Source organism: Musca autumnalis, unplaced genomic scaffold, assembly GCF_047663935.1.
Source record: "Musca autumnalis isolate F117 unplaced genomic scaffold, ASM4766393v1 scaffold_1, whole genome shotgun sequence".
Lineage (NCBI taxonomy): Eukaryota > Metazoa > Arthropoda > Insecta > Diptera > Muscidae > Musca > Musca autumnalis.
The window spans coordinates 239155402-239167641 of record NW_027411644.1 but is presented as its reverse complement, the minus strand read 5'-3'; the positions used below and the strand labels follow the sequence as shown (position 1 = coordinate 239167641).

At 38.4% G+C, this 12240-nt stretch overlaps 2 protein-coding genes across 2 annotated transcripts in view; one reads left to right on the top strand and one right to left on the bottom strand.

Moving 5' to 3' along the window:
• LOC141391121 (uncharacterized) overlaps positions 1 to 1777 on the top strand; it is a 51791-nt gene extending 50014 nt beyond the window's left edge. Inside the window, exon 11 of the mRNA XM_073964041.1 lies at positions 1755 to 1777. Coding sequence (XP_073820142.1) covers positions 1755 to 1777 — 23 coding nt within the window. The remainder of the gene's footprint in view (positions 1 to 1754) is intronic.
• A 4094-nt stretch (positions 1778 to 5871) lies between these two features.
• On the bottom strand, positions 5872 to 6702 carry LOC141391111 (uncharacterized). Its single transcript, XM_073964033.1, has one exon. It carries the CDS (start codon positions 6700 to 6702, stop codon positions 5872 to 5874), a length of 831 nt encoding a protein of 276 aa, XP_073820134.1.
• Positions 6703 to 12240: the final 5538 nt, after the last annotated feature.

Sequence of the window (12240 nt, the reverse complement as noted above, 5' to 3'; positions counted from 1 at the left end):
GCCAACAGCCAGCAATCACAGAACAATAAAACCTACCGGAAAAAAGTGTTATGATAATTTATAGTCGAAGATAAATTATCCAATCTTTGGTGGTAGTTGGCAAGGGCATAGATGGGCGGTGAGGGACAAACACAAATTGTAGAGTAGCGGTTAAAAGACACAACGAATAAACACACACACAACTGACGAACGAACATATGAAGCAACGACGACCGTGGTATGTAATTTTCTCAAATGATTTTCCACAAGAATTAAAATAATTTCCAAAACCGTCGGAATGCGTAGCAGAAAAAAATATGGTAGATAATAAATTAACTTTTCGTTTCCAATTTACAGGTTAACGGCCGATTAAGCGTGAAGGTGTAAGGTAGCTATAACGGTTGTTGAACAGGTTATGGCTATTTAACACAAAATAATGGTTAGTAATGGGAAAAAATAATGGAAAGTGAAATGATATATCGATAATCTTTGATGCAGAAAAACGGAGAGAGAGAGGTCATTGTAGGATCTCCCATAGAAAAATATATAATATTCTTTTTTTTCTGCAATCAAATATAATTTTCTTTCATAACAAGTAATATTTTCTGTGGATCCCTTTAATGTGTAGGGTATAATTAACTATCAAGTATATGTGTAAATGTGTGTGAACAAAGTTTAATATATTTCTCGGAAAAGTTTATGGCATTTGTAGGCAAAACTTTGTTATCCCTAAGAACAAAAACAAAGTTTTGTTTTTTGCCTATCAGCAAAAAACACATGTTAGTTGTACAAAAACTACAAATTGTGTATACTTTATATATAAAACTTTAATCTGCAGCTTAGTGCTTCTAATTTAAGTTTTCCATAATAAATTTACTAGAATTTTTATAGGGGTCAGTTAGATGTTAGTTTATATTGCCATACAATTAAACATACATCGGACAAAGAGTATATCTACCTTTATGTGAGTTTAATCTATTTACCTTTTAATGAAAGCTTTCTAAACCAAGTTGGGGGAGAAGACCAAATATCTATTGTTTACTGGATTTCATGTTTTCCCTCTGTCCTTCATTTTGTCAGCTCGTGTGTGCTGCTACATCGTTCTATTGAGTTATCAAATGACCATGTTTTCTATTGTTTGCAATGTCCTTTTGTTCGTGTGTTCTGGTGTGCTCTGTGTTGTGTGTGTGCAAAAGATATAAACAGATAGTATGAAATTGTATATACTTCTCAATAACACAATAAACAAAAGCTTAATCTAAACACAATGACCTACAAATCTGATACTGCCCGTTTTGCAATTTTGGGGGAGGGCAAGGATTTAAAGATTTCTAAATCCCTTTAAAAGTTTTGTAGAAATACATGTTATGTATGTGTAGTTTTCAGAAATATTTTGTTTCCTTGGCAGATTTAAAATCCATTAGGACTTTTTTCCCTTCTCATTTTGAAAATTCTAGGAAACATCATTTTGCCAATTCATTAGTTTTTTTATATAACAACAAAAATGTTTTTTTCCTTTTAACCTTTTTCAAAATCCCTGCAGGCAAAAAGGTTAACCTTTTACATAGTTAAACAAGGATTTTTACCTTTATATCTCCTAAGCTGCCGAAAAAGGTGAAACAGAACATGAAAATACTTTGGGATAGTTTTCCTGTAGAGAATCTTTGGATCACCTTATTTTCAACGTAAATTCGTTTTATGAGGTTTCTTTGTTTTCATTTGCCCAAAGCTTATTTTTTGTCTTAATAAATTCTCATTTTATATTTTTTTTCCAGATTTAAAGAAATCCGATACTTAATCTCTTAGGATAGCTGGCCTTTTTTAATTTTGCAGAAACTTATTTTCTCTTCTTTTTATCCATTAAATCTTTGTTTCGCTTTTGGATATTATTTCATACAAATTATGGGGATTAGGAGGTTCGATGCAATGAAATTGCTTTTGCACAAATTGAATCCTAAATACCTCGTAGTATCCTGTCTTTATTAATTATACCCACACAAACACACATGAATATAGTATTTATCCTGCGAAAAAAAACTAAATCGTAAAATATATTTTAGAGGAAGGAAAATCTTATATTTGGAGTGACAAGTGTTTCATGGGAAATGATGATACCAATTGTCAGTCTTAATTGGCGAGGTTTAGGACAAATCTTGCTCATTGTATCATCGCAAGTGTATGCTAACTTCGACATAGTTTCTGTTTACGCGGAAAAAGATGCACTTCTTTTGATTGTTGTTACTACACTGATTTATTCAATACAAAAAGATTCTTAATAACTAAATATGAAAATTTTACTTAACCCCCCTAAACTAGAGTGCTGAAGCGAGAGGGAGACCAAATGTGTATGTACCATCTCTGCCATAAAACTTATGGGGAGGTAATACACACTCCTTATCTTGTGGCAAGCAAACAAACGATACATGCTTATCAGCCTGCACTTTAAATTACTTGCTGTAATCTAACACAACCCTACAACATGTAGCAATGGAAAAACTCTTATCTATTTTTATTTAAATCGACCTCCTACAAGACGAATGTTTGCTCCCCACATGCTTCTTATGTTTATGTGGACTGTACATGTATTAATAATATAATTTGGTCTTATCAATAAACTTCTACTCTACGACATAAAAATAATATTCTAAAAACTGTTCACTTATCCGTGAACATCTTCCCCGGGGGCTATATTAAAACCCCCGCTATTCTTCATATTTCTCATACTCTACTGTCGGCCTATTCCAGTGGCTTAGGTACATCAAATTTGATCTTAACTAAAGCATTCTTCACCTTATACTTTACTCTACAATACCATACTAATATTACTAAAACTAATATTGCTATTAAGACCAATGAAGCCGTTCCGCTTTTTTGATGGAAATTCAGTCCTCTCAAGTTCAAATTTTCCTCCTTCAATTCAGCAATCGCCTTTCCTAGCATCTCCATCGTCTCTGGGTGGTTAATCGTCATGGCATTCAGTGGACTCAGATTAAAGGCAGTTATCTCTGACACATTGGTGGCTAACATCATCTTATTGTCCACAATTCGCTCCGATTTCAGCTGTACTGGTGCAGAAATCAAAACACCTTTTATTCGAAGAGTACATCCAGGCTGCAATTCCACAATCCCTTGATGAGGCAACTTCATTATCATCTGACCTCCAGTGTTACACTGAAGATGTGCTGATGAAATATCGAAGGAACTAAACAGCCAACAATTCGGTGTATGTAATTTGCTCCAAAGAAATTCAACTTGAGTTGTGGTAAATTGACATTTGTGACGGTTGAGCGGTTTGATTGAAGATACTTCACAAGAATTATCGTTTGCATCTACCCACGGCCATCCACCTTGACAAACATACTCGCTCTCGGTTAACATTTGACACTGATTTAACTCTGCTTGTGACATCATGTGGTAAGCATCGGCATTGAAATTGTATATCAGGAACTGATTTCTCGTTGTGGCTATCATCTTCGCTCCCTCAAATTCAAATGGAATCGGTATAACGCGATATAGCTGGGAAACCTGATCACTTCAAGGTTGTAGCTCGTGCAGTCAACAGTTTATAAATTGTTCGCAATTGATCAAACTTCTTCCCCGGCAGCTTCAAATGGTCTGGTATATGTTGCCTGATGTGATTTACAGCATCTTGAAACTGTGCTGGAGTGAGTAGGGCCGGATTCAACTTCCCATGGTTTATATCAATCAACAATCCAATTATCTCTGATTGTATTTTTTCATTCTCTTCGACCATCAACTGAAGGTCTTTCGTAACCATGAAGAATTTAATGGATTCCTTGTAGACAAAATACGACTCCTTCACAGCTTCCGTGATATTGTTTATCCGTTCAGCCATCCTCTTAAAGTTGACATTCACCTCTTCAGTGGTTCTCTTTAACACATTTGTGGTTGACTCGACCACTGACGTCTGCTTCTGTATCAGGCACTTCATGGTTATAGGTCCAGCATAATCCACACCAGTGTGTAAGAATGGGTGACTTATCAGCACCCTGGGTTCTGGAAGATTTCCCATCAACTGCTTCGATGCTTCTTGCTTGTAACGAATGCATTTAGTACAATGGCGGATCTTCCTTTTTATAATGCGTCGTACTCCAATTATCCAATATTTCCGCTTAATCGCGATCTCCGTTAACCTGTTACCTCCATGAAGGGTGGATATGTGATAACCGGCAACTATCATCTCCGCCAGATGAGATCTTTGTAGAATTATTGGATGTCGCTGGTTAAACTGCATACTAGCATTCTGCAGCCGACCTCCAACTCTTAAAATTCCGTCTTTATCTAGAAACGGGTGAAGACTTGCAATGCCGCTGTTTCTGCTCACCAACGCCTTGTCTTTCAGTGCTCTTCGCTCCTTGGGAAACATCAACTCTTGGTGACGTCGAATTATTACATTTTCCGCCTTTTCCAAATCGGCTACTGTGAGCGTTAGCGCATCTGGCTTTTTGCCTTTAAAAATGTCCACAAATCGAAGTATATACGCAACAATTCTCCGCAGCTTAGAAAAACTTGAATATTTCTTCGTTATGGCATCCAAAAAATGAAATTGATTAGTATCCGATGTGTTTTCCAATATTTGTTGCTTTTGCTGTGGTATTGACGGTCATTCGTCCGATGTCTTCTGAAGCCACTTAGGACCGCTCCACCAAATACTGTCCTCTCCTAAAGACAATACTCCTCTAGAGCCCAGATCAGCTGGATTTTCTTTAGTGGGGACGTAACCCCATCGTGTGTTGGACAGCTCACTAATTTGATCCACTTTGTTTCGAATGAATCTGTTAGAATTCTTGCTGTTATTTATCCAGCTCAAAGCTATCGTCGAATCGCTCCATGCAAACATTTGAAAGTTATATCTCATGTCATATATAACACGTTTTAGCAGCTTTGACAGTAAATGCGCAGCACACAGCTCCAACTTCGGCAACGTTTTTCTGTTTTTTAATGGATTTACCTTCGTCTTTGATGTCAGTAAATGCACGTTACCATTGCACTTCACATATACAACTGCAGCATATGCTTTTTCTGAAGCGTCCGAAAATCCATGCAGTTGAACTGTCTCACTTGTTGCTGTCGCCACCCACCTTGGTATCCGTAGAGTATTTAGTGCGTTTACTGAATTCACGAACTGCTTCCACTCTGCTATTATTTCTTCTGGAATTATTTCATCCCAACCTGATTGTAATATCCATAATTTTTGCATCAACAGCTTCGCCACCACTGTCACTGGAGTGAGCCATCCTAATGGGTCAAAAATTCTCGCAATTAACGACAATATTTTCCTTTTAGTGAATTTTGACATTTCTTCGAATTTGATTTGAAATTTAAATTCATCTTTGACCGGATCCCATAAAACGCCTAAAGTTTTTATAGATTCGTCATCTTCAATCTTCAGCACATCATTGTTTCCTCTATCTGCTACGGACCTCAGGATTTCTTCCTCATTTGAGAGCCATTTTCTGAGGTTGAACTTATGTTTGTTTAATTGGCTGGAAACTTTAGTTACAATTCTTTTGCATTCGTCGATTGAATCCGCACCAGTCATCAAGTCATCCATATAAAAATCTTCTCTGATTATTCTCTTCATTAAGGGTTCTACTTCTGGATCATCTCCTATCTTAAACAGTGTCCTTACTGCTAAGAATGGTGCTGCTGTTGTTCCATAAGTGACCGTGGTTAATTTATATTGCTGAACTGGTTCATGGTCATTCTCTCTCCATAGGATATATTGATACTCCTGATCAGCTGGATGTACTTTAATTTGACGATACATTTTTTCTACGTCCGCCGTCACCACATAGCGCCACATACGCCATTGTAGCATTATGTCAAATATGTCTCTCTGCAGTTTAGGCCCCGTATACATTATTTCATTTAGGCTTCTTCCATTTGTGATTTTGCTGATGCATCGAAAACCACTCGTACCATCGTAGTCAAGCTTCCTTCTCGTATGACTGAATGGTGGGGCAAGTAAAACTTCCCTTCAGCTGCTGCTGGCACCTTTTCCATATGTCCTAACTCCTCGTATTCTTTCATAAAATTTCTGTAGCTGTCTCGTAGATCAGGACAGCGACGTAGTTTCTTTTCCATGGAAATGAGCCTTGCTAATGCCAGGCCTTTTGAATCACCGAGTGTTTTATCTGTTTTCAGCGGCAATGCCACCACAATTCTGCCGTCATCTTCTACCACAGTCGATTCATCATACAATTGCATGCACCAGTCATCTTCGACCGACATGTCTGCTGCTGCATGATATTTTCGGGATTTATTTTTTAATTTTACTTTTCCCGACAAAATCCAGCCAAGTTTGGTTTTTTGTGCAAAGGGTCCTTTATCTTTTCTTTGGCCATCTTCCATGATTTCAGCATAAAGATCACCGCCGATGATTAAATCCACTCTGTCCGACTTATTGAACAAAGGATCAGCTAACGAATAGTTTTTCCATTCTTCCATATTGATATCGAATGACTCTTCCGGCTGGGCACTCATGACTGTTGGTAGCACTAAAGCTTCTGTGCGGAAGAAATCGTTGCTCAAAAATCGAGGTTTGATCTCTATTTCCAACTTATGTTTGGAGACTCCAACGGGTGTATTGCCAAGTCCATGAATTACTGTATGGTTTTTAACTCGCGGAAGTCCTAGAATCTGAGCGGCTTCCTCCGATATAGACGTAAGTTGAGACCCTTTGTCTATAATTGCTCTCATCGTTACATATTATCCGGATACTGTGCGCACTTTGACTTGTGCTGTAGCTAGTAACACAGTCGAAGGTCTTTCTTGCGTCACCATCGTTGATTTTAAACCGCTTGAGTTCTTATTCGTATTCGTCGTCTTACTTCCTTTTTGCTCGTTCACGTGCAGTAGCGAATGATGCCTTCCCTTGCAGGTTTGACATACTCGGTTGCTGAAACATTTTTTGTCTGTATTATGACTTAGACAGAAGCAGCATAATCGATTTTCTTTAGCCTAGCTTTTTCTTTCCTCCGGCGTCATAGATAAAAACTTTCTGCATTCAATCATCTTATGTCCTACTCCATTGCAGACGAGGCACGACTCTTGTGCTTGGCTGAACCTTTTTTCTAATTTTCCTGCTTTATTCGCCTTGAAAGATTCACCTGCTGCTTCCAACGCCAAATATTGGTTTTCCTAAAACTGAATTACGTCATTTAATTTCTGGATTTCCCTTGGCTTTCTTACTTGTTGCTCGTATAGCCTCAATCCATTTTTGTCAAACTTCCTCAAAATTATTCTTGCGACAAAAACTTCGGTGTTTTCCAAAGGTATATTTATTGACTTGAGTCCTTGAATACTATTTTTTGTTGTATCCAGGATCTGTTTCACGCTGGTCGTGGACTCGCTATCCATTGTTGGCTGATCCAAAATGGCATCAACCATTTGATTGAACAGCACCCTCCGATTCTCGTATCTTTCTCTCAATAAATTCAACGCCTCTTCATACGAATTATCCTGCGTCCTGAGGTGCTGTATTATGCGGCTCGCCTCTCCTTTCACCGCCGCCTTTAGCCTATGCATTTTTTCCACGTTGGTGTAGTACGGTGCATCGTGCACTAGGCTCTTGAATAGGTCGTGAAACGATTCCCATTCACTTATATCTCCACTGAATTTCGGAACTTCAACTTCCTTCTTATTTATAATGCTGTACGGCTGCTCCACCCTCTCTGCTACTTTCGGCTGAGCTTCTCTGATTGCTGCTGCCCTTCTGGACTTCTTCTTTAACAGCTCTCTCCACTGTCCTTGAACTTCTCGATCGGTTTGTACCTCCCTTTCAGCGGTTGATACAAGCTTTCCAATAGAATCTACTGCTCTTTCTAGCTCACTTTCCGTCATAAGGCTATCCATTAAATCTATGTACTCTTCCATTTCTTGTAAAAGATTTCTAGCCTCTACCTCGTTCTTGGTCGGTGCCGAGTTTTCACACGATTCGTCCTCCAGGGTATATGGCCCCACAGCCGCATCCCTTCTTTCTGACGCCATTTTGCCCAGATTTGAGCCCCCCTCGCTGCTTTTGCTCGCCGTCACCACCGTATCCATTGCCGCAATCTTCTTTAGACACGGCATTATAGGGACCCGACATTGATCGCTCCTTGCACTCAATGCATCTCTTTCTTCCGTTTTTTGAACTAGATTTGGAGCCTCCGTATTTCTATCTTCATCGTCTAAAGCCACCAGTTTTGTTTCTTCTCCAGGTTCTGTTGCTTCTTGCAATCGCATTCTTTGTGATTCCATCTCAGACTTTTTAATGGCTTGAATTAATGTCTGGATTTGCCTCATCACTTCCTCACCCTGCTTGAATATCTCCTCGTTGCAGGAGACACCGGCTGAGCAAGCCGCTGATATCGCTTTTTGTCTAGGTTGTACGAACAACTCCCATTTGCTTTTGGCTTTTGTTTCGATTGCGGCCACTCTAGTTGTGCGTTCTTTGTCTTCCAGTTCCTGCTTACATTCCAGCAGCTACAGCAGCTGTCCTTTAAATCTTCCTCAAATTTGTTCACTTTCACTTTAAACATTTTTTTTATTAACAATTTCACTGGTTCTTTTACTTATTTTCTTTTAACGGATCGATGGACCAAATGTTTACACGGAAAAAGATGCACTTCTTTTGATTGTTGTTACTACACGGATTTATTCAATACAAAAAGATTCTTAATAACTAAATATGAAAATTTTACTTAACCCCCCTAAACTAGAGTGCTGAAGCGAGAGGGAGACCAAATGTGTATGTACCATCTCTGCCATAAAACTTATGGGGAGGTAATACACATTTCTTATCTTGTGGCAAGCAAACAAACGATACATGCTTATCAGCAATGGAAAAACTCTTATCTATTTTTATTTAAATCGACCTCCTACAAGACGAATGTTTGCTCCCCACATGCTTCTTATGTTTATGTGGACTGTACATGTATTAATAATATAATTTGGTCTTATCAATAAACTTCTACTCTACGACATAAAAATAATATTCTAAAAACTGTTCACTAATCCGTGAACAGTTTCAAATTGGATTTTAACTCCCATTCAAGGTAGTGGGAAACCGTGGCGCCGGGTCAGGGAAATAGATAAAGATTTTTTGAAACAATTAAGAACGGAGTTAAGTTCGGCCGGGCCAAACGGGCCGCCTGCACAGTCCATATATTAACTTTGCATAATTTCCTTGCCTCAATCTTCTGCTGCGTTGGATGGGGAGATTTCTGAGTACGACATTCACCCTATATCCACAAATATCTCAAAAGGAGCCATGAAGACTTCTCTCATATCATTAAGTGCACCCCGATTCATTTAATCTCAATGATATGGGAACTACTGTTTATCGCCGAGTTCGAACAGCGTATCTTAAGACACCACTTCGAGAGAAGTTTTACATGGATGAAATACTCAGGAAATGTTGCAACATTACACTGAGCGGTATTTTGCCACCGTTGGAAATTTGACCTTTGAATAACACTGTGCAACATTTTTGAGCGAATCGCGTGCAAACAACTTCTGTGCAGAATTTAATGAAAGTAGTGGACCAATAGGCAAAAACCATATTTGAGTTTTGTTTTCTTAGATCGGGTTCGGTTTTTATGGCCTCATCTAAAAATGGTTAAGGATCGAATTTGTAAAACAAATCGGGGCTTTATCTTTGAAACCAATACGAATCTTGTTTTGACATCTGCAGCGAACTTGTAGATAAGAGCAAGAAGAAAATATTTGGAGGAATAGTGAACTCGAAAAACGGCATTTATCGCCTCAAATTTTATAGTATATCTAAAAATGCTAGAATTTGTGTATATTTCGCAGCGTATCTCCCAAAATGTTAAATTCTTCTTAATGTTACCTTTTGGAAAAATATTCTCTGGAATGTAATACACAACTCTTCAGAACATTATATTGTTGTAAAATGCCTATATCGCCTTGTTTATATCAAATTTTTCAACAACAATTTGGTAAATATTTCAATAATTCATTGAAATTCCCAACATGAGAATAAACAGCCTGCGTGAACATTGTTTGAAATAAGTTTTGTAAAAGGTATGTTATGAAATATCCCTTAAACAACGTAAAATAACAATTTTAGAGTTTCAGAATGTTCTGAAGAATAGATGGTCACATTACTTGGAAAAGTTTTAGAATGGTTACTTGTTTCAACTTCCAACAGTTTAGTTGTTACTGACCAGAATTTCAGAAATTATGTAAACTTTTCTATATTTGAACGAGTTTGATGCGCTAGATGCAGCTTTTCCTAGTTCATCTGCTTGACACATAACTTCAAATACTTTAGGGCTACAATATTGCTGAAGACTGCAAAGCAAAATTCTTATTAGTTTCGGAGATAAAGGTCCGATCACTGGAAAAAAAGCTCATTTTAGGTCGGTTAAGATGAGGCCATAAAATCTAAACCCGATCTAAGAACACAAAACCCAATTAAGGTTTTTGTAGTCTCAATATGTACTTTCAGGAGATTGTCCAGGAATACAACATTTTGCTGTGCTGATGCACCGGTAAAATCTCCGCTTCCTCATGATGAGGAAGATGATCCACTGTTGTCTTAAATAATACTGCGTTAATCTAAAATTTTGGGGTAGTTGGTGGTTGGGCTCTATACACTATCCACCAATATGTTCAAGGAGGGCCTCATGTCAACCGGCCAGGTGGTTTACAGTGTGATTGTAGATTTACACAAGTGTAGGATCCGACGCATACATTACGACATCTACATATGTCGTCCTTAGGGTATATTGAAGGTAAGTTGTATACAGTTTCAAGAAGGTTGGTGACAAACACTTTCGCAGGTGTCATGCACTTTAGGGAATTCCCCGTTTCACTCTGTGAGTCTTCGACTTTTTATTTCTGAACATAAGACTGACTGCAGGGAAATCTTCTCCATGTACTCGAACAGCTTGGCATGGTTGACAGTTTTGATAGCCTTCGTAAGGTCAAGAGGCACAGTTCAGTTACACGGCCCTTTCTGGTTCAGTCATCGACTAATATGTGTGGATGAATCCGTGCTCATGTTGGGCAAGCGGAAACTGGCTCTCATTATGAGGAGGAATAATGTCTCTAAGAAATTCTCTACTATCGACAGGTGGGAAATCGCCGTGTACGTTTTACGGCAACTTCATACCAACTTTCAAGACTGATGACATTATATGCCCAATTTCCGATTCAGTTGTTCAAGCGTTACAATTGAGATTTCGTGTGGACTAAACGCTTTGGATGATTTCGGTTGTTGAATGACATCTACAACATGGCTCATGAACTCGCCGGCTGAGAAGGCATTATACAGCGTAACACACTCCTCTGCTCTGTCATTCTTGGTGTGTTCTATAAACTAACGATTAACATGTGCACCTATTCGGATCTGTGACAGCCGTTCTACCATTCTTCTAGGTTTTAACCGTTACCCACAATTTAAAAAACTTTGTAAGAATATTTCATTGCTTTAGGTGGTCTTGCCACATTTTCCTACTAGCCTCAATAATAAGATCCCTAGCTCATGGATCTTCTAGCTTCGTACCACGATCCTTTACTAGTCCCGTCGCTTCTGCTGGGAAATTTGGTCTAATTTCGGGTATTCAACCACCAAGTATATAGCCGGGAGATCTAAAACTTTGCCCCTCCGAAAAGAATGACGACCAGAGGTTATGAAGTTGGTTGGCTTGTTATAGGAGAAGATGATCTGAGAAGGGATTCTGGCCAAGCGACACTGAATGTCCATGCTGATGGGCCAATATTTCCGATATTTTCGACAGCTTGTACATGTTGTCTTCGTATGCCACTGCTATCTGCAACAAGATAAGAAGTAGGCAAAAGGTCCTCTAGTACCCAGCTGATAGCACTTGGGGAGCTGACAAAGAAACCATGTTAACAATGTAGCACGCGATAAGTCGGTCTGTGGAAAGCTATGCGATGCCAGTGTAATTTTCCAACGTAAGCGATTCGCAATGGAAAATTTGCAAGAGAAGGGCAACAGAGTGTCTCCTTATGTCTTCAGTTGACCATTAACATGAGGAGACTAAATGTAATGTTAAGAGCGAGTGAAGACGGACGTGTTTGTTAACAAGCTCCTATAAAACATCATATTGTGAAGGATTTAAGCATATTCGTGCCAAAATAAGTGAATAAATGGAATTTACAACAAAAATACTGTGTTTATAGTTATTGGGCATTTGTTTAAAGTGCTAATACCCACTAATTTTAACAAAATAAATTTATTTAAATATATGCAAACAGAGAAAA